General features: G+C 46.9%; 1 protein-coding gene across 2 annotated transcripts in view; it reads right to left on the bottom strand.

Moving 5' to 3' along the window:
• The window catches only part of FAM219B (family with sequence similarity 219 member B), a 145,337-nt gene extending 129,999 nt beyond the window's left edge, over positions 1-15,338 (bottom strand). For both annotated transcript variants that reach the window (XM_078685120.1, XM_078685121.1), the window contains exon 1: positions 15,195-15,338. In XM_078685120.1, the coding sequence (XP_078541246.1) occupies positions 15,195-15,257 (63 nt within the window). In that variant the 5' untranslated portion in view covers positions 15,258-15,338. The remainder of the gene's footprint in view (positions 1-15,194) is intronic.
• Positions 15,339-23,821: the final 8,483 nt, after the last annotated feature.

The raw sequence follows: 23,821 nt of genomic DNA, 5'->3' as shown, positions 1-23,821 counted from the left end.
ACAGACTATGCGTGCCAAACACAGTTTCCCAACTAAAGATCTAACAGCCTAACAGTTTTTGGGATTCACACAGGGCAAGGCAGGGACAGCCTGCACATCAGTCACAATACCTGGACCATGCACCCAGAGGTGAGGTGAAAAGATCAGTAGGATCTACTTGGGAGCACAGGGTGCTCCAACAGCATGAGGTAACAGTGAGTGTAGAGTAGAGTGTGAGAAGTTGGCCTGGTATATGCGGATCACTAATTATAGTGGGCACCTTGTACCAGTCCAAACAACCCTTATTGATGATTAGCTTAAAGACAACCTTTATTAAAAGCTATCCTAGTGGTAGCTATGGAGAGCAGCCTTCAGGCTAAGTCTCGAAGTAATGTAAAGCAGTTTGTTTTACCAGATCAGAACCTCCTGAATGACCAATGAAAGGAGAAGCACACAAGGAATATATAAAATATATGTATTTATTACTAAACACTCTCTACTAACCTTTTTATGGGATTAGAGAACAAAAGCACACAATAATAACCTCTTGCATGCTTTGGATGGCCCCCGGCCGTCATACGTCACGGTGGGCGTGTACGAAGGACGGCCAGGGGCCGTCCAAATCCCGCCCACTATTTTAAATCGGCCGCACAGCGCAAAAATCCGCGCAGCATGCAAGGGGTTAAATCACTAGAACAACAGTAAATATCACAATACACCCATGACATCTCACCTCCACATCCCTAGCCCACAGGAAGCCCATCAAGGCCCCATTAGCTCCTGTATACACAGGCTGTCAGGATTCGACTTGCATGACCCCTGCAGATGCTCAATAGTGGGTAGAGAGCAATGCGAAGGACAGAGCTCCTGTCTGGGGTCCAGTGCTGCAGCAAGCGGACCCGGGTAAACTCTGAAATTAAAGCCCTACTGTTCCTTTCTGATGATGGTTTGTCTGGAATGTCACTTATTCACAACCGACTACCCCACCCCTTCTCCCTAGCTGCAACCGGAAAGGCCCTCCAAAACAGAAGCATCAATCAATGCAATGCACTTGCAGGAACGCAGGCTCGCAGCCGCAATATCCGATCATTACGTAATGTCTCGCAACCGCTGCACCCTAAATACAACAGCAGCCTTGGCCCTACCACAGAGAACAAGATGTGATTCTTTGTGATATTATATATATTATTTATACAATCTATTATTTTTAGGTGAGCCACACCAATACTTCATAGACAAAAGTTGCAGTTGAGCTCTTTTTGCAATTGCTGTTCATTTTTTATTTCCTGCTTAATAAGTTCCTCTTAGTTGTTTATCGCCACGCAATGTCCAGTTTTGTTTAGGATTACTCTATATGGACATAAACAAAACATTCCAGTCTCCTCTAACCATTCCAAGCTTCAAATCGGGTAAACTGTGAGAAGGTGGTGATGAATATTCAAGACAACAGCAAACCAACCCTCTCTCTTCCAGCCTCCTGAGAAATTCCCAAGTTAAGCAGCTACAAATTACTTCAAACAGAAACAGTGCTAATTCATCCCTTTGCAAAACGAAGACGTGGCCAGGCAGCCAGAAGATAACTGTGGGTGCGCTAGCGTAAATTACGTGAAAGGGACACAAAGAGTGTGTAAAAAATGTGTGTGCGAGAGTGATAGAGATTTTTCTATACGGCCAACACACAAATAATGTAGCGTGCATTGTTTACATTCTGCTGTGGTAATTGGTTTCAATCTCAAAAGAACAATTTTTCAATGTGAAACTACCCCTGGTTTTTGGAAAAAGTCAATCTCATTTTAACTTATCAGTAGCCATGAGCCATGGAGCCTGGAGGTTCTCCAAGCAGCTTGCCTGAAGAGTGTAGTATTCATTTGATGTTTCCTTGTGTTGGCGGGGAAGCAGTGCAGATGGAAACTGCCACATGAAACATGGCACAGTCCGGGCCTTTGAGATGAATGTGCAAATTTAAAATATCTTTGAGTGTTCACAAACAAGGCCTGTCTGATAATCATTCAACTACGTGCTTTACATCTAAGGTTACTACAAGAATGGAGATGCTAGAGCCAGGGGTCCTACAGTGGACCAATTTGCGCTAGAAACACAAACATAGACAACCTGCAGGAACTTCTGTCCATACATGTGTCACTGGGTTCTGCCTGAAACTTGTACTGCAGCTACAGACAAGTGCTGTAACCTGCCCTTTTTCATTTGCAGATTCTGCAAAAAGAAAAACAGGCCTGTTACACATGCGGAAAAGCACTGGCACCGGCAATTTACTCTGGTAACCCATAAATTGGGAGGTCAGGTGTGGCAGGAGAAAGGGGCCGTTGAGTCACGAGGTGCTGAGCTTGAAAAAGCAGAGCTGACAGTTAACATACATTTATTTGCTGCAAAGAAATGGGTGAAGAGGACACACAATAGTACATCTGTTCCAGATGAATTAATAGCGACTTGTTGTAGTGCTATCTACTACTCTCTTACCTGTGACCTGCAGTCTCCTTGGCACTGGCTCTATTAGATCGCTGGCAAATAATGTGTTTTGTTGGGCCCCCAGCCCTGGCCAAGAGCATCAGCATGCAATGCAAATGACAAGTCAAAAGGAATAATGTATGGCCTGTTTCTGCTGGGTTTTCATTTCAGTGCATACGAGTTGTTAACAGAAAGTAGCTACGTACTTTTTTATTACTTCAACAATGTCGTATTTAGGTTATTGCCGAAACCGAAACTTTCCAGGACCCAGTCTGCCTTGCCCGCAGCTCACCCATCAGCCCGCCCTCAACTGTAATAATTAACCAATGCAAAAGAAAATGCTCCTTGAAAGGCAGGCGTGCACTACTGACATCACTAACGTGATGCAGTCATCATGCCTGGACCTGGGTGGGCCATCCTGCAGGAAGGAAGATGACACAGGACAGGTATGTACAGTTCTTTTTACTAACTATTGGGCTCATCTCACTGGGGGAGAAAGATCCAATAGCCCCAGGCCTGTTAAAAAAGTGACAGTGCTTAGCACCTGAAAGCTCCTGCACAAATTAAGCACTGCTAACAGAGTGGTATTACAACCATGACTTGACTAGACACAGTCCCTAGAGCCCGTAGAATCACAGGGACCCCAAGGCACCACCCAAAGTAGTGACACAGGGGGCCCACGGAGGACGGGTGCAGTGTGAGAACACAGACGCGAGCTCCGTACAACTCTATGGGAAAGTCGTGGTTGGAATTTTAAAGATTAAGGACACTTCGGAGAGGACTTTGAGCAAACCCTTTCAACTTAGAAGGTTCTAAGGCCAGCACCCTTGTGAGCACCAGAGTACTCGTGTTACCTAACCCAGGGAAGCCGGGTGCATAGGTGTCAAGTGATGTTGGGAATCTTCGTCGTTTTCAATGGTGTGATGCGGAAAAGTGCTGCTCCCATAAAGAGGAAAGGTGTGCGGTGGAATCCAAGCCTGGATTCGTAGTGAGAAGAACCTGAAAGCAGAGGGGACAGAGTCTGGATCACTGCAGGGTGACTAGGGGCTCTGTAGACGAATGCCCACCGATGTTGGGTGCTTCAGGTTAGTTGACGCAATGCTTGACTCTGCAGCCAAAGGGACCAGGAGACGTCGACAAAGACAGAGGTGAGCTGTCTGACAAAGGATGTCGAGTGCTGGGGGGGGGGGGGGGGGGGGGGGGGGGTAGGCGGAGGGGGTCAGTGTTCAGCTGGAACACCAACAAGCCCTGGCAACTACAACCCACGCGGTCAGAGGAAATCAGCTTCGGTGAAGACCAGCAAGGTCCTGAGGACTCTCCAAGCAATGGAGCATCAGGGCACGTCTGGAGCAACCAGGAAAGCCCACGGAAAGTTAAAGTTACCTTCACAGGGACCCACAGTTCAAAGGACCAGGATTCCCGAAGGGACTTCGAGATGAATCACGAAATACCAGCCCACGGAACACTCGTGGAGTGTAGGCCGGAAATCTCCGGTGGAAACAATGCTCGGAGTCAGGACTACAAGTAGCCCAAAGCACAGCCTCAGGGGTCGCCGAAAAGCATATGCTGCTGCAAAAGTACGGTCCCCACAAGGGATATGGGCCTCAGAATTGCTGAGAGGGCAGATCAACCTCAGAGACCTCGGGAACCCAACTCCTGTGTTGTAGAAATCTTCGGAGTCCTCAGGAGCTTCGGAGATGCAAACCGGTCAGATGCGTTTAGGTGCCTGAGTAACTCCTTTACTCCAAGGGAGGTTCTTCAGTCGTCCAGTGTCGTGCAGATCGTCGAAGTACTTGGTTTCTGTAGCAGAGTTTAGTTCAGGTAAAATCTAAAGTCCTGTAGTCAGGGGTTCCTACTTTATACCCAAGGAAGGGGTGGGAGAAACTCTGGGGACCCACCTATGGGAGGGTCAGGACCGAGAGGTGGTAAATGGCTCCTGCAACCGGTTTGTGCTGGACTATGCACAGGGACATCAAATGTGCCCCCAGTGCAGACATCAAAGCACTCTGAGAGTGCACCCACTCAGCCCCAATACACTAAAGCCTGTCTGGGAGGTGGTTACACCTCCATGTGACAAGAAGCCTATAGTCAAGCCTTCCCCTGCTCGAGCTTGGCTCAGCAGCAGGATGGAAGACCCGCGTCTGTGGCTAGCAGCATCCATTTTGTGATGCCCAGGTCGAGAAAGCTGGTACCGGGTGTACCAGTGTGTCGCATATGTTGGAATCATACCTCCCCGCCAGATACTGGCAGGGAGGTATGATTCCAAGGTGTTTAACACCAAACGCAGCATGTTTCTAAGCAGCCGTTTTAAAGTTAGCATTTACCGCGAGGTAATGCATTTAAAAGTATATGGTTGGCTGCATCACAGAACAACCCCGGAGAATAGGTTCCGAAGGCTGCAGAGGGGCCCTGCTCATGCATGGACACCCTCTCACACAAAACCCAGCACCCTGTCTTCAGGATTGATAAGGCCTGCCATAGGGGTGACCGATAGGTTTATATGTACAGTGATATAAGGTAGAAATAGTGAACCTACATCTAAATAAGGGGTGCATGCACCACCTTACACAGGCTGCAGTAGCAGACATGTGGCGTAATTTTAAATGGTCTCTCAGGGGTGGCATAATACATGCTGCAGCCCCTGGAAGGCCTCTGGGGTACCTGTGCCATGGGTACATAGTATACCATATACTTAGGACTTCTAAGGATACCCCAGAATCCAATATGGAGTGTACCTAAAGAACATCCACTCAACTTAGGGAGAAAGCAGATAAACTGGGCTCCTGATTAGCAGGATCTCAGTCAGACTAGTCGAAAACCAGCAAAACACCAGGAAAAAAGTGGGGGTAACCATGCAGTCAGATTCCACCTTCCTACACATAGGTCTTCAAAGTGGGGGATGGGCACCCCTGTTGGGGTGGTGGATTCTAAATTGATCTCCGTTAGTGAGGGCTGGGGAGTGTTTTCAGTGAGCAAAAATAGAGTGCAATGAGCCACTCTAATGGACCACATTAACATATTTTGTCACTACTGTGTTGGCCATGAGTAGGTGTCAAATGGGCAGGTGTCCTAAATATCCCTCAAAGTCATGTTGCCATTTCGGATAAAGGATCACATTGTGAATTCTTCTACATTAAAGCCGGACCAGGCTGTGAGATCCTTTAAAAATGCAGTCAAATACATGATTTTCTACAAGGCAATTGATCTTAATTGCAATGTTTGTATTGTTAAATATGTGGAAGACTCCCAATTTTATAGGAGAATTGTGAAAAAATAGATCTGTCAGTATACCCACTGTGAAATAATAACTATGGGAAAAAATAAAATTCTGGGCTCTCATTATATTATGGTTTTAACATTCCCTGTAAGAGACCAACCATCAAAAAGGATTTAGTTGCCATTGCTCCACGTAACGGATGTGGCCCAATTTGGAAATGCCTCTGTCCACTAATTGCATGAACCACTCAACCGATTAAATCTGTGTAGAATTGGATACCAAATTATTGGGTTTCTTGGAAAAAAACAATATTTGTGAATAAAATGTAATATCCTAGGTTAGCAGTTTTGGCCTGGTAAACGTTAAAACATCTTGCCTCACACAGCTCGTTCAGCAAGAAGTGTCCACTCGCCAGCGAGGTGAGCAGATCTAGTGACCTCAGAGAAAAGCTGCTTTGATACTTGTAAACAAACCAATGAACACGAGTCGACCAACAGGTAGACCGTAAGTTGTTTCCTGAAAATAATGAAACTGGATTGTGCCCAATGAGCTAAAGGAATGCATTTCAGGCCTTTGTAGCGATGTCCGCCACCGAGCAGCCTTCCATCCTGCTTTTCTTGCATTTTGATGTCATTAACCAGCAAGCATATTTAGATCTTAAACTATGGGGTGGTAGGTACTAGGCAAACATTGAAGACATGTAATTCCTGGACCTATCTTATAGATTGCGCAGGGCTTAAAGCAGCATCTTTCAGCAATCTGCAGCCAATAACATTTATGCAGATGATTTGTGATGGAACCTATTTATAAAATGACAACTTTCATACCTATATAGATACATTTCTGAAACAAAAAGAGAAACTAATACTAATTTTATTCATATATATTTAAATGCATCTTAGGAAAAGCAGATATTGGTGACTGATATTGGTGACTAATTCCAATTCCAATCTCTGCTACTCTAACTTCTGACCAAACTCACTGGGTGCATGTTGCGAGTGCAAGCAGGTGGATCACAGCCTTTGTGACTTGTTATATCTTGGTACATGACGCCATCACTGAACAATCAGCTCAGTCTAACCAACATCTGGTTATTACAACTTCAAAAGTTCTCATTGCTTACCCAATTTCTTTCATTATGCAACAGATTTCCCTAGTGAATGATTCTTACATAATGTAAGTGGGATACAGAAATGCTTTCTTATGCCAAGGAAGATGCGGGAAATTAGAGCGAGTTAAGAATTCAACTTCTAATGTTTTGAAAGTTAAATTCAGAGACGACGTTAAGACTAGGGGAGTAGTCCATGTTTCTGCTCTCTGAATTTCCCAGTGTCATATTCATGTGCTTGAACCACAAAGCATGTGCACCACAAGCATGTTTCCTGTCAAGGAGATTTTATTACCCTACTCTGGCTTTCAGATCAGGGACTATCCATCTCTTGCAAACCAACAAATGTTGCCCTTTTACTAATCAATTCTTGCCAGAGTTCCCTGCACCTAGTAGTCCCAAATGATCTAAGCCAAGCAGAGAACTGTACTCACATCTGCCACCTCAATAAGCTTCTGGGTCATCCCTTCACATTAGTGGTCACACTATAGAGGTTAACATGGAAATTGAGCCAAGGGTCTGTCTCGGCTCTTAGAGTCCCTGCCCAAGCCGAGCACTGAAAATGTTTGCTATGTAAATTACATAGCAAACATCAAATTAAATTATGATAAAGTCTCTTCAAAAGTCAGTATTCCTTTAACGTACGGAAGCTTTGACATCAAATTGTCATATTATAGCACTGCAACGAGATATATTTATTAAAGTGATCTTTTTAAACATAAACCATGAGTGAATTAAAAGGCAAGACAGTTGTCATGTAAACCCTGTACGTGGTCTAGATTGTTGAAGAGCAACATTATAATCTATTAAAGTAAACACAGTAGATTTTTGTCAAACTGGTATTTTGAACTCACATATTTGAAAATGCTTTCATTTAGGATAATGAAGAAACTGGGATTTTGGTGGATTTGGATATTTGCCTAAGATCAAAATTTAAGCAGGTATCCTGCAATTTATCCAGGTTCTCTGGTTTCACTCTGTGCAAATCTGCCACTACAAGTGCCAAATATTAAAGCCAAACTGTCTGATATCTCACCTATTTACTTTTTAATTTACAAATGCGATGATGTAGAGTCAATCACAATCGCCCACTCGGGCTCACAGTAATGCAGAGTCATTGTATCGTAGTACCCCACACATCTACTACTGCTAAGCAAATGTATCCACGTCAGAAGCATGATCATGTCCTGCACTATGCTCTCCTTAGCATAGGTGAATGTTTTGCCATCTATTGGACTCTATGTGATATTAGATTGAGACATCTTTCCATTCTATAGGACGTCAGACTTGACGGCCTTATTGGCGTTTTGTGTAATAAAAGGAGTGCGTCTTAATTGTTTCCTAGCACTTGAAAGACTTTGCCCCAGTCAGTCATTCAGAACCACCGGCATACTTCTTTACAGCCCAGTCCATACCTGCATATGTTGTACACAGATTGGTATTTCCTTTTTTTAATGTTACTACTTTTTTTTTTAACCCCTTTCTGCAGTTTTCATATAGTGCAAACTGAACCCGATGGTATTGGAAGCGCTTTACGCAAGCACCAGTTACATTACATAAGATCAAATTCATTTTTATAGGAAAGGGGAGAGTAAATTATTTGTTAAGAACCACAGAATGTTGAGCAGACGCTGAGACTCGAAGATGGTTCCATAGTTCCATAGACCTGGTTATTCAGGGATTGGATCTTCATGTGCTCTAGGGAGTCAGTTTGTAGCGTCAGTACGCCCTTGGATATAAGTGCGCTTTATAAGCTCCTAAATTATTAGTCTACAGTTCTGGCCCTAACATAACGGGCAGTGGGAAGGTAGAAGGCAGAAGACACTTAAAGGCTCGAGGCTCCAACAGGACCACAAGCTGAGTCAGGGACAGGCTTAAGACTAGAGCTTTCAGGGGTTCATCCACCTCTATCACACTCAGGAATGCTTAGAAAAAGGTGGCATCTTCAGCCGGGAAAGAGACAGGGTGTCGGCTAATTCAATTAAATGGTCTAAACGCCCAACTCTGGACTTAAGAAAGCCTCAGCTCCAGAACAGCAACCATCCTCATTTGAGTGGGTCCTTAGTGTCATGCACTTCCTCTACATGAATAATGTGGCAATTCTGGGGCCTCTTGGGGGGGGGGGTCGCAGGAAGACTTCAGGGCACCCCCTGGAAACGGTATCAACTCCTAGCACAAATAAATAACATAACATTCAAAGGAAGGTTTGTGCAGGTTAACCCGAAGGAAAGTTTCACTATCAGGATCTCTGGCTATATTGTCTTATTGAATGGGCCAAAATAAATGAGAAGAAAACATCTTCATTACAAAAACAAATGTCAATATTCTACAACTAATCAATCATCTACTGGCTTCAAAAAGCTAAAAAAATCAAAAACAAAACGTGTTTTTTACATTCTAAAATGTAATCAATTCCAGCACCTTGGCTACTTTCCTGACAGGCAAAAAACATTGTTCAAATTTTGAGAGTGCGCACATTATCGGCATTGTGCATAAAACAACCGCCAACCTTGCTTCAAATAATGACTAATTGCAGATTACTTTTACACTAACTGATGGTTTGCGTAGTCTTCTAAAGAGAAGAACCATAACAATCATCTATTTAAGTGAGGTGAGGTAAAGTAAGCAATTCTTAATAATCGTCATCGTCAAGATGTGGTTGGATATTCCTGGAGTAAAAACAGTGGTCAGAGATTATGTACTAATCGTTACATAAATTAATTTTAATGCAGTTGAAAACAAATAAAAGTCTATTTAATTGCGGGGCAGCAGAGAACTTAGGCCAGCCAACACGTGTTCCACCCCTCAAAGCCACGCAGGCCTGGGGCTTTTTCAAGGCTAAAATGGTTTATATGCCCAAAGTAGCGGTATTGTTCAGTACACATTGGATTGTAGGCAAGCCATTTAAGTCTGTGCTTGGGGGCCTAATTGTATCTTCAGTTTGTAGGCAGTTGCACTTGTTTAATTCTGACCATCACAATACTTTTGAAAGAGCGGTCAATTTCTTTCATAAGTAGCAATCCGTTCAGTCTAGCAAAAAGTGTATGAATAATAGTCAGAATAACTGCAGAACTATTAACCTACCCCCTTCCTTGATAACCATAACAATCATCTAGGCTAAGCCATGGCTGCTTTCAGAAAGTCTTCCTCTTTGCCTGTTCACCCCCATTTTGTTGCTGAATGATACCTGTGGTAACCGACTCCAACTGTACCCTGGGATCTGCTAACTAGGCCCAGGGGACACTGCTAGGTTTAAAAAGGAGCATGTAACAGGGTACACTTACAATTGGCAGTGACAGACCTTAAAAGTCCCTAGTAGATAATAGGGTTAGGGGTGCAATCTACCTCTATATAGTAGATACTGGGGCATGGAAGTTTTAGAGGCACTGCAATATTCCTAAACTTGCATGTGTGTACATTTATCCCTACTGGCCTTGCAGCCTGTCAACATATTGTCTGTACTTGCATGTGTGCACTGCTGAGTGCCTGCTGTCTTGTTTAAGCAGCCCTGCTTTGCAGATTGTCTTTAAAAGTAAACGGTATGCAAATTCAACTATGGTGGTATGGGCACTTCAATATGATAATCTACACTATTGTTACATATTAGACATCCCCCAAAGTCTCCACTATGTGTCCCAGATTGGGGGCCATGTAACTATAAGCAGGGACCTTATAAAATATGTTTATATGCCCTTGTGAGGGATAAACTGCCCATTTCATGTTTTTCCCATTGTAGAAACTTAGCTCCATAGGCAAACCATTCTAGTACTTTCCCTGCATGCCAGCTTTAGATAACCGCTTCAGCAGGATGGCATGTGAGGCATTACCAAAGGCCACTGATAGGTATAATAATGTTAGGCCCCCCACTCCACCTTGGTGTCTTATCTGCTACTTTAGCCTTAACAATCTCTGTATTCAGGTCTTTCCGAAAACCCGATTTTACATTGTTTAACAAATGACTGGATTCAACTAAATCAGTCAGTTGTCTGTTCACTAATGTTTAGGTCAATTTAGCAAATAGATGTAACAATGTGATGAGCTGATAATTGGACATAACAACAGGATCTAAGGATGTTTTTTTCAACAATGGGTTCATTGTGGCGGATTCTATTTTCGGGGCACAATTCCTGAACTTAATGAAGAATTGCACAAAGTTGTTAAGGACGGAATAACGGTATCAGGGACCTTCTTGAGCTGCTGAACAGGCCCAACACCAGTCGGGGAGAAAGAGGTCATGGTAGTTAATATGAGCTATATCTTCCAGGGCCACCAGGGTAAACAGACCAAAGTTTTCCTGCAGGTTACTTATCTATCAGGGCAATTTTTCCACAAGGTTGGCAATCTTATTCTGAAAAAAAAGATAGTCTATCGCACAGCTACTGTGAAGGGCTGCATATCTTTTCTTAGCAGCTGTATTTTTGCATAGGTAAAAGCATATATAGTTGGCTTTTTAGAGCATAGGATTCTCTTTTGGGTTTAGTCTGCTTTAGTAATCTTAACTGCACAGTAATAAGCTTGTATTTTACTCCTATGGAGAGATTTGTATGATGCTAAATTTCCTTTCAGATACTCTGCAGTCATGTGCCACTGCTTTCCAATTTGCATTGAACCATGGCTCTGAGGGATGTGCTCTCTTAGGTTTGTGTGTCATACCCAGGGCCACAGTGTCAGAGGATTTCAAGATCCATTAATCTATTACCTTTAAATGAATGATGGGGACACTTAAATAATTCAGGGTGTAAGCCTTCCAAAACAGAGGCCCAGGCAATAGAGTTCAAGTTGTTCCATGCTTTATATGTGCTGGTATGTTTCTGGGCGAACAAAGAAAAACCAAAGGTGATGATGAACGGAGCGTTGACAATACAAACACTCACCCCCAGTCAACTGATCTGGGTTTAATCCATCACCGTTCTTTAGCTCACTCCGCCACCCTAGTTCAGACATGGCCATATGCAAATCAGTCTGACCCTGTGCCTCATGGGAACAGTCCAGCCCGAACTGCCAAGCCATGTCTTTCCTGGACCGGAATCAAGGTTCCCAGGACCGGTTTCTGGCATTACAGCCGTCTTCAGCCGGGCTTGCTTGACTCTAGTGGCAAAGTGAGCAAGGGACTCATGTCCGAGCATACCCTGCCAACTTAGGGCGAACAAAGAAAAACCAAAGGTGATGATGAACGGAGCGTTGACAATACAAACACTCACCCCCAGTCAACTGATCTGGGTTTAATCCATCACCGTTCTTTAGCTCACTCCGCCACCCCAGTTCAGACATGGCCATATGCAAATCAGTCTGACCCTGTGCCTCATGGGAACAGTCCAGCCCGAACTGCCAAGCCATGTCTTTCCTGGAACGGAATCAAGCTTCCCAGGACCGGGACATGGCTTGGCAGTTCGGGCTGGACTGTTCCCATGAGGCACAGGGTCAGACTGATTTGCATATGGCCATGGCTGAACTGGGGTGGCGGAGTGAGCTAAAGAACGGTGATGGATTTAACGCAGATCAGTTGACTGGGGGTGAGTGTTTGTATTGTCAGCGCTCCGTCCATCACCACCTTTGGTTTTTCTTTGTTCGCCCTAAGTTGGCAGGGTATGCTCAGACGTGAGTCCCTTGCTCACTTTGCCACTGGAGTCAAGCAAGCCCGGCTGAAGACGGCTGTAATGCCAGAAACCGGTACTGGGAAGCTTGATTCCGGTCCAAGGAAGACATGGCTTGGCAGTTCGGGCTGGACTGTTCCCATGAGGCACAGGGTCAGACTGATTTGCATATGGCCATGGCTGAACTGGGTTGGCGGAGTGAGCTAAAGAACGGTGATGGATTTAACGCAGATCAGTTGACTGGGGGTGAGTGTTTGTATTGTCAGCGCTCCGTCCATCACCACCTTTGGTTTTTCTTTGTTCGCCCTAAGTTGGCAGGGTATGCTCAGACGTGAGTCCCTTGCTCACTTTGCCACTGGAGTCAAGCAAGCCCGTCTGAAGACGGCTGTAATGCCAGAAACCGGTCCTGGGAAGCTTGATTCCGGTCCAGGGAGGACATGGCTTGGCAGTTCGGGCTGGACTGTTCCCATGAGGCACAGTGTCAGACTGATTTGCATATGGCCATGGCTGAACTGGGGTGGCGGAGTGAGCTAAAGAACGGTGATGGATTAAACCCAGATCAGTTGACTGGGGGTGAGTGTTTGTATTGTCAACGCTCCGTAGATCACCACCTTTGGTATGTTTCTGGGCTACATGGTTTGTGCTTTTGCCTATTTGAACATCAAAGGCCAAGCAATGAGGATCTGTCCAAGTTAAAAGGGATGGTCTTTTTAAGTTAAATGCATGGCAGAGGACTTAAAATTACATCCCGAATAGTTCCTGCCTGGTGAGTGTGTCCTGTATGAAACATTTCTAAATTCATGGCCTCCGAGTTGAGAGTTGACTGCTAAAAAATAAAGGGGGGGGGGGGAATAAATTCAGTGGCAGTCCCAGGAAGCATGTATATATAATTATGCATTTGAATGTGGACTAAAGAAGTAGATATATTGATAGCTAAAATGTCTGTTCCTATTATAGAAAAGAGTTTTAAACGTGGTAAGCTAGGTTTCTGTGATAAACAGGCAGTCTAGATCGGACTCTTCATTTATATTTATTTCCAAATAATGTTTGGTTAGAGAACGCGCATCAACAGAGGTTCAATGGATTTCTCAGGGTGATGTATAAGACAGGGAGGATTTGTGTGTCTCGAACTATTCCACTTAGACTCGGACGGTGATCAGAAAGGATATAGTGCAAAGGTCTCTGAAAGCTCTGGGTTGGGTACACAACAGGGAGGTACAAATCAGATGGAGAGTTGGAAATCCCTAATTGCCCGACAAGAAGAACTAGCAGAACCCCCTGAAACTGATCCTAATCCAGGCATTGATGGGCACAGATGGCATGGTCTTTGTAGTGTCTGCTGCATGAACGCGCTTCGGCCATAATCTAGACTGTCAATGAGAATATGATGGACCGCTCACCCAAAATTGTGGTTTTTCTGTCTAGCAGATCCTAAAAAGATTCAACAAATTGATCCAATTGGTCTTGACCCAGTGCAAGCGGGCACTGAGATCTCAGTACGGGAAAGAAACAGAAGTGCTGCTATGAGAAAAATAAAAGAAATTGAAGATGAAAAAGATGACATCCTAAGCACAAGTGATTAAAAATAAAGTGTGATGCCGTAAAAGCAAGCAGCAGTTTATCCAAACTCTGGTGGATGTGATCAGAGAAATGCCATTAAAGGGCAAGATAGCCAATGGTTGGTGTGGATTCATACATAGACGCATAGAAGCAGAGTGTAAATTATAATCATACAGACCAATTGCAGAAGAAGGCCGACCCAAAGCCCCACTACGTAAGTGTGCATGTATGTATAAATATGCACGTATTTTGTAAATTATTTTTTATTATTACAAGATCCTGGCACACAACTAAGCCGGTCAGACCTTCATAAAAGAATTAAGTAATAATTTTTAGAGTGCACACCTTCTACCGTTAAGGCGTTTTTTAGAGGAGCTAGTCAATACCAAAACCCTTGCCTATAATGGTTAGCTGTGAGAATTAAAGTAACAAAATACATATTGCAGCCTTTAAAACGGCGAAATAAAACTCTTCCCTTAAAGGATTATTAGCATAAACATATGCATTTAACAATAAATAAGTCAGGGCTTCTGCCTTCGAAGTAACTTTTCATAATAAAAGGATCAGATTTATGGAAATTTAAATAACTTTTCACAATGAACCAATCAGGCTTACAGCCTTTACTGCTGGATTGTCAGCAAAGTATTACCAGCAATCTGGAGGTATCAAGAATATATTGGTAACAGAAACATTAACAAAGTGAGTTGTCTTACATAAAATACAAATCCATGATCCACCATACATGCTATGCAGCACATTCACTTTAACCCACTGATCTATATTAAGAGGATTCAAATAGAGCTCTCTCCAGCAAATACATTAAACGCCGGAGATGTCTTCTTAGTATTAAGTACAAGAAAGGCTTTACTATTAATATGGTCACCAATATCTTAGGGTGCAGTGTTTGTAAAACAAAAAATGCAAAGTATACTAGTACTTTTCACGTCTCTTCTCATGGAGCAGCCCTCATGAATCGACTTATGCTAGTAGCAGCACCCCATCTTCTACCATAACAAGTACTGTGCTTCCTCGCACTCGTCTGCTCCGTGTTGCTTCGACTCGGCTTACCCGTTTCCCTTTAATCTGGCTACTACCAACCTTGTCCACGTTGACACTCTCCTACTCCTGTTGCTCACGGCCCCTCTGCGGTCTCGTTTACCCCCTCACCTCACTCTCCTCAGTTACACCGGTTGTTCTACTCTCTTGCCTTTGCTCTCCTCCCATCAAAGGAGGGCATCACCTTTACTGCGGCTGAACGCACAGGTCTCACCTCAGCTCTCGGGGTCTTGTGGTCTCTTCCTCTAGGTTCCCCGAGGTTCTGCCCCGACTCCATGCTTCTCGCTGCTTTCCCAATCGGACCACCACTGCCCCTCCCCTAATAGCTGTCATGGACTCTTCCGGACAACATGAGAGAATTAGGAGTTAATCACATTTGTTGAAGAAACGATTTGACCAATCAGCAATCGCTATTATTACCACGTGACATTGGTTCTTCTGATTGGCTCCAAAACACTTTGCTTCCGGTCTCCTGATTTTCGCCATGTTTTGGGTGTTTTGTTAACGATTTCTCATAAATGGTGTGTGCTGCCAAGTTTCATCAGGACTGGTTTCCGCAGCGTCTCTTGCTGCTACAATTCCTAGTTTGGCTTTATTGAATGTAGAAACACGATACGGCTAAGATTATCGCCTACAAGTGCGCCATACATTTCCATGTTTCTGTATAATACCTTGCTTACAAATACTGACAACTATGCTGCAGAGCCCTAAAGTGTCTTTGGTTCTTCTGTGAGTAGATCAAGTTTTTTTTTTATTTCTTTATATTCTGGAAAATATGGTCCAGGTTTGCTAACGGCAAACGACTGCAAATCCCAGAATGCAAACGAAAATTCGAGCTGAAAGAGCTACTGACGCATGGCCCTGGGAAACTTGAGAGCTCTGCACAGTGACCAAGGACGCGGAGCAGCGAGTCAGTAGCAGCACTGAGATAAAAGCTTGATAGGTGGGTAACCTGAACTAAGAATCGAAGATAGGACAGGAATATATTTAAAATTACTGCTCTGTAGTGTTTCAAGAGAGCAAGGACGCTTTAAGAAAATTTCTTGCTAGCTATAGAACTAGGGATAGGGTGACCAGATTCTTAAAACAAACACACATTCACAATGCAATGGTCTCGGTAGAGCTATTGGCATTGTTGATGACTTTTTTATCATAAATAAATGGCATTGTCATTTACATTGCCAATAGCTTAATCGTTTGCATATGCGAGACCTATTGCATTAGCACCCACACACAGAGTAAGTAGGAGAGTAGTAGAGTGAGTAGTTGATAGTGAGTAGGAGAGAGTTATTAGTTAAGAGAGTATTGGAGAGCGAGTAGTACAAAATGAAAGAGTGAGTAGTATATAGTGTGAGTGAGTAGTAAAGAGTCCTAGAGCCACACACATTTACATGCACACACACAGAGCCCCCCCCCACACACAGCCCCCCCCCACACACACAGAGCCCCCCACACACACACACACAGCCCCCCCACACACAGAGCCACCCTCACACAGACAGACACCCACACAGAGCCACCTACAAAAAAGCTACCCACACAGAGAGCCCCACACAAACACAGAGAGCCCCACACACACAGAGCCCCCCACACACACAGAGCCCCCCCCGACACACACACAGAGCCCCCCCACAAACACACAGAGCCCCCCCAACACACACACACACACAGAGCCACACACAGGGAACAGAGGCCAGAAAAAACAGATCACAACAAGGGAACAGAGGCAATCGTGCACAAGCAGGGAACAGAGGGCAGAAAAACAGATCACAACGAGCAATGATGCTGCTTGTGCTGTTCCAGCAGTGTGTGAGTGAAGATTGCAATGATGCTGCTTGTGCTGTTCCAGCAGTGTGTGAGTGAAGATTGCAATGATGCTGCTTGTGCTGCTACAGTAGTGCGTGTGTGAAGCTTGTGATGATGTTGCTTGTGCTGTTCCAGTAGTGTGTGAGTGAGAGAAGCTTGTGGAAATGCTGCATTTTACTTCACCTGCAGTGTGTGCGTGCAGCTTGTGATGCTGCTGCTTGTGCCATTCCAGTAGTGTGTGAGTGAAGCTTGCAATGCTGCTGCTTGTGCCATTCCCGCAGTGTGTGAGTGAAGCTTGCAGTGATGCTGCTTGAGCTGTTTGATTAGTGTGTGAGTGAAGCTTGCGGTGATGCTGCTTGTGCTGTTCCAGTAGTGTGTGAGGGAAGCTTGTGCTGTTCCAGTAGTGTGTGAGAGAAGCTTGCGGTGATGATGCTTGTGCTGTTCCAGTAGTGTGTGAGTGAAGCTTGTGCTGTTCCAGTAGTGTGTGAGAGAAGCTTGTGCTGTTCCAGTCGTGTGTGAGAGAAGCTTGTGGTGATGCTGCTTTAGCTGTTCGATTAGTGTGTAGGTTAAGTTTGCAATGATGCTGCTTGTCTGTTCCAGAAGTGTGAGAGTGAAGCTTGCGGTGATGATGCTTGTGCTGTTCCAGTAGTGTATGAGTGAAGCTTGTGCTGTTCCAGTAGTGTGTGAGAGAAGCTTGTGGTGATGCTGCTTGAGCTGTTCGTTTAGTGTGTAGGTTAAGTTTGCAATGATGCTGCTTGTCTGTTCCAGAAGTGTGTGAGTGAAGCTTGCGGTGATGATGCTTGTGCTGTTCCAGTAGTGTGTGAGTGAAGCTTGTGCTGTTCCAGTAGTGTGTGAGAGAAGCTTGTGGTGATGCTGCTTGAGCTGTTCGATTAGTGTTTAGGTTAAGTTTACAATGATGCTGCTTGTCTGTTCCAGAAGTGTTTGAGTGAAGCTTGCGGTGATGATGCTTGTGCTGTTCCAGTAGTGTGTGAGTGAAGCTTGCGGTGATGATGCTTGTGCTGTTCCAGTAGTGTGTGAGTGAAGCTTGCGGTGTTTTTTGCTTGAGCTGTTACGCCACTGGGGGTAGTGTGTGCTTTATTTCGCTGAATGTATTGTCTTGTAAGTTATTACCCCGTGTTTGTTTTAATGTGGCTTACACTGAGCGCACGCACGCTGGTCCTCCTCCACCCCTTACACCCTCACAACTATGTGTCCCCTTGGATGCGCCCCCCCCTCCCCTCCCCTCCCCTCCCCTCCCCAGTTACCCCGTCTCATCTTGATTACTATATCCCGTCCCGTTCTCTTGTAATTTATCCGGTCCATGACACCCCTGCCCGCCCCTATTCGCCACATCGTTGGAGATAGGGGGCCTGTCCATTCGCCCTGTGCCTGCCCCCTGTACCTGCCAGTGCACGGGGCGCTGTGGGCCTGACTCAGGGGTGGAGGGGGCACGGCGCTGTGACTCACTCACGACTGACTGACTGCTACAGGATGGAAGCAGCGACTCTTAAAGCCATGAGAGCAGCTGAGGGGGCAGTCTATACTGAGCGGGGCTCGGGAGCGGAGAGCTGCAGCCCAAGCTCAGGGGAGACATCTCCACCACAGGAACAGTACCTCCGTCCGGCGCAGGGCGAGCACTGCAGCCCTAGCTCAGAAGAAACACCTCCACCTTGTAAGCAGAGACTCCGTCCAACTTAGGAGCACTGCAGCCCCAGCTCAGGAAAAAAGATACTTCTAGCTCAGGAGCAGAGGTTCCTTCCATCATCAAGAGAGCCACAGCTCCAGCTCAGGGGAGACACCCCCACCCCAGGAGCAGCGCCTCCTCCCCAGGAGAGGAGTCCCCTTCCAGTTCAGGGGAGACACTTCCGTCTCGAGAGCAGGGACTTCGTCCAACTCAGGAGCAGTCAGAGCCTACCATGAACTCCGGAGCTCTGCAGCCCCAGCTCAGGAGAAGCACCTCTAGCTCAGGAGCAGAGCTTCCTTCCATCATCGGAGAGCCACGGCTCCAGGTCAGGGGAGACATCCCCACCTCAGGAGCAGCGCCTCCTCCCCAGGAGCAGAGCCCCCTTCCAGCTCAGCAGCACCACAGCTCGGGTGAAACGCCTCCATCTGAGAAGCAGATCTCCGAAGCCCGACACGGGAGAAACACTCCACGCCAGGAGAACAACCTCCACCCTGTTCAGGGGCCCCGTAGCTCGGGGGCACAGTCTCTCCACCCCTCAGCTCAGGATCAGAGCCGCCACGTCACATTTCAGGGGCACGCACAGCCCTCCGGAATATCCAGCGCTGCACCGAAGAGGGAAAAGAACAAGCAGCAATTCCGTGCAAAGAGATGAGCGGGCAAAGCGAAAAAAATGTGAACTGAGGGCAAAAGAAATTCAGAGGGAGGAGATTGGGTGGGCAACAAAAGAAAGCGTGAGTAAGAGAAATAGAGGAGCGGCAAAAAGAAATAATTAACAAGGGATAGTTACCTCATGTCCGACGCTGCTCGAGCAGCAAAATGGTGGCCGCAAACATCCGAAAATTTCGGATTCGGGGCGTGTTTTTGGCGTTCTGAGTGACGGATGTTGTCACAGTCGAAAGAACGCAAAATAACACGCCCCCGAATCCGAAAGAGACGGGGCTTTATTGGAGTGACTCCCTTCTCCTCCAATGGCAGGCCTCCGTTTAGGAAGCCAGACAATGGAGGAGAACGGAGGAGAGAGGCGGGTTCCAAGCCCCCTAACTCCAAAACATTAAATCTTCGGGACTCCGCCCTCACTGCTTCGCAGTGCGACGGTCCCTCAACCTAAAAACGGGGACAGGTCATAGACATAGAAGTAGGACTACGGTTTGCAGTAACCATCAACATAAAAGTAGGATCATTTGACAGCTGTCATAGACATAGAAAAAGGAGTACAATGACAGCTCCCTCCACAGACAGAGGTGAAGCATTACAGACAACAAATCTGAGGTATTTTATTGGCACCCCTCTCCTTTACACAGCAGCATTAGTACTTCTTATTACATTTACACTTTTAAGGACTATAGCATATATTTGCCAAAAATCAATAAAACATCACAGGCTAGCAAATGCCAGTGCAAAGAGAGCATGCGCGCGCATGCTCAACCGGAACAATGAAAAACAGGGAGATTTCTGTGTTTACCTGGGACACTGTTTGAAAACGGGGAAATTTGAGTCACTTGGAGAAAAGTGTCGGGACACGGGGACACCTCTCCAAAAACGGGGATCGTCCTGGGAAAACGAGGACGTCTGGTCACCCTAACTAGGGAGCATCCACTGATGAACACCCGCAGATAACAATAGCGTCAATAAAGGGCATCAACTGATGGGGCACGTGTTCGACCTCATTGTCACAGGTTTAAATCACGGAGGGTTCACTCAGCCTTTCATCCTTCTGAGGTTAATAAAATGATAAAATGTATGTCATTGATTTGGCCAACGATAAATGTCTGTTAGTTAGCCCCAAGATACCCTTTGGTGAATGTGCGCTTTATACAAATGTTATGAGCAACAGTCAAGGACACCAACCGAGAAAATTAAATAGGCAACAGAAGAAGGTGGCTATGACACATCACCTCTCAGCCTGAGAATTTTAAGTTCTACCTATATGAGAGATGCAAAACTGCTAGTCTCTTGTAGCCTTTGGCTCAAAAGCCAATAATATTTGATATTATAACATATGATATGGACCTACTGGCAGCGATATATATAGGTTTAACATTAATTAGGCTGATTAGGTAACAAAGCAAGTGCTGGAAAAAATGATAACTAAACCAGCCCTCACTGGACCAGGCCCGAGTGTAGCGAACAAGCCTGTCCTTCATTAATGGGTTTGCGGTGGTGGAGCAGCGCATTTTAAGCTCCATCTTTACACCTGTACACGCAAAAGAAGCTACCCTGAATAGATATCTAATTCTGTATGTGAAATCAGGCGCACTATGCTTACTTAAGTGGGGTGCAAGGCATCTCAAAAAAGTGAAGGACTGTCCTCACACACCACCAGGTGTCATGCTTCATCATTGGCAGTCCTTCCTCTCTAGAAACCGCGTTTGGTAGAGAGCGGGCCTCCACCTCAAGACAAGGAGGCACTTCTATTAGCTAACCGGGTGGCCCGTAAAAAAGTGAGAGGTTTAAAATTAATGCAAACGGGGGGCGTGGCTAGCAACATGCAGTGCTAGACGTGTGGTCCGGGAGCTCCCGGCCGACGAGGTACAAATCCGCCGTTAAACTTTGCCACGGATAACTAAACCGCCAAGTACTGTGTGGCGGACAGCCCAGAAGCGAGCCCTCGAGACAGCGGGAGGTTTTGACGACTCCGGAGCCCCAAATCTCGAAGCTTGCAGCGGCGACCGGCGGACGACCCAGCGAACCAATATGGCGGCCCTGCATTAGGCTCAGTGTCCGGGAGGCGGAGGAGAGCGCCGCGGAGCCGGTATCACCGACCCAGCGACGGCTCGAGCTTGCGGTGCCTGGATACCGGGGGAACACGCGCAGAGGACCAAGTGACACAGGCTGTGCGGGATACCGGTGCCCGACCGCCCACCACAAGATGGCGGATCGACAAAGACATCGAGGCGACCGGCGGTGAAAATACTGGGGGTGCTGCCTGGGGACACGAACCGGAGGCGCAAACAAGCGATCCTGTGGCAGCGCCCGCTGCAGAGACTCCGACTGCACGGAGCAGCTTCCACAGCCCGCCTGAGGCACACGCGGTAAGCTGGTTCACAAGCACCCCCCACCACCATGGCGGGGTGAATTGGCGGCCGCGGCGGACGGTGTACAGTGGGGACACCCAGCGGGACAACGCCCTTTAAATCGTGCGTAGGACACCTGGAGCGGCAGCCGGGAGGGCAGTTGACGGAGGTGTGGAGCCCCCTGCAGCCGGGCAGTAACTTTACCAAGATGGCGGCCATGTTCCTCAGCCGGCCATCCTAACTACTAGAGCCAGCATTAGGAGGGATATAGCCTGCCCCAGAGAGGGCACACGAGGTGGAGAGCGCCCTTGAAGACCTGCCTGTGGAGGTGATTGGTCGCACACACCCCCCCACCCCCCCTGACAGTCACACAGCTCTGGATACAACGAAGGGTAGCTGTGCATGCTGACAGGAGCTGCGCAATAATATGGGGGATACCCGCGACGGACCAGGAGCTCGGTACACAATCCGAACACAGGAGTAGGCCTCCCTGGGGCTGCACTGCGACGGAGGGGTCACGCGCTGCTGCACCCCCCCCCCCTCACATTATCCAGAGACTGCAGCTAAAGCTAAGGTGTATACTTACCTGATATCGACATTCGGGGGGCGGTGAACGCTGTGGACACCACTACTACACCGCGACATACCATAACGTCACCTCTCGAAGACTAAAAGCTCGGCAAACAACCCTGGTGGACGAGGAACTAATTTACGCCATAGTCGGTACTAGCCAGAGCACACCTGGAGGATAGCTGCGGCCGCCAGGCGGCGAAAGTAGCGCCCAGAGGGAGGAGAGGAACGGTAGCGCCAGACCCACCTAGCACCAGGGGGGGAAGGAGAAAAGACCGCCACTGCACCACCACCCAGGTGGGTCGTACACGCCTACTTCCTCGCAACTCCGACCCACCTCCACAATAATGGGGAAGAAAGACCCGCCGCTAAGGCCACTGAAACAAGGCCCTATGGACAATTTTGCGGCACCACGGCAGGCCAGGGGGAACCCGGACGCATCATCTGAGTCCCCCGTCGACACTGGGATTCTGCTCGCAGCGATACAAGCGTCCAGGACGGACATTCAAGAATCACGGGCGGCACTAGAGGTCAAGATCGGCGAGGTGGGGTCGGAAGTCACTCTCCTGCGCCAAGACTTCAGGAACCTCTCGGCCAGAGTGACGGAGACAGAATCTCGCATCGGAGAAGTGGAGGATGCGATAACCACGGTCCGGAAGGAAATGGCAGAACTCCAGGCATCGCACCGACAACTGCTGTGGAAGGTGGACGATGCAGAAAATAGGGCACGCCGCAACAACCTGCGCTTTGTAGGTTTTCGTGAAGGAATTGAGGGGACCAATATGTCGGCATTCCTGCACACTTGGCTCAAGGAAACCTTCCCAGGGGCACACTTCTCGACGTGCTTCGTGATTGAAAGAGCCCACAGAGCACTGCTGCCGAAACCTCTGGAGGGTGCGAGTCCTAGACCAGTAATCGCACGCTTCCTCAACTTTGCTGATAGGGACTTGATCTTGAGGGAAGCTAGGAAACTGGGTGAAATCAGGTTGGAGAACACTAACATCATGATCTTCCCAGACTACAGCCAGGAGGTGCAGAAACAGAGGCGCTCCTTTGACTCGGTAAAGACTAAACTCAGATCTATGAACATTATGTACATGCTGCTCTTCCCGGCAAAGCTCAAGGTCATCTACAAAGATAAAGCAATCTTCTTCAATCACCCGGAGGACGCATGGCAGTGGCTGGAGGAGAGGCCGGTCTTCAATGGCAGGGAAACGGCTGGTCGCGAGGAACTGGACAAAGTCGTGAGAGAAAAGACGCAATGGGGCCTGCCCAAGCAACAAAGAATGAGATCCAAAAGGACATTCACCCGTACTGCAGGAACCCCATACCGTGCACACGCATCTGCAGGAGGCCGAAGGGGGAGATCGGAATCTCCGGGGGCCTCCAGCACAGCTGATCGGCAATTACGGGGAGATCACAAACAGACCTGCTCGGAAGGAGATGACGAAGATGGTATTGAACTCAGAGACTCGGAAACCGAGGTAGACGACCTGACCAGCCATCGGAGTTCTGTCCACCCCCTAGTGACTGAGATACACAACCTGGAGCAGGAGAACTCCGACAAGATGAGTGGGGCTGACACTTCGACACAGGATTCACACTCCTGAATGCAGCTGCAGTGGACTATTGGAAACGTCGGCCGGGAAGACGGCGACACGCAAGTTGTCACCACCCCTTTGTTTCTTTCCTTTGTTTTTATATCTTTCCTTGGGTTTCTGTTGTTAGTTTAAGACGTTTCCTTAAGGTTTCACATTCTGCTCACGG

Source organism: Lissotriton helveticus, chromosome 3_2 (genome assembly GCF_964261635.1).
Source record: "Lissotriton helveticus chromosome 3_2, aLisHel1.1, whole genome shotgun sequence".
Lineage (NCBI taxonomy): Eukaryota > Metazoa > Chordata > Amphibia > Caudata > Salamandridae > Lissotriton > Lissotriton helveticus.
This window is presented reverse-complemented; position numbering and strand designations above follow the sequence as displayed.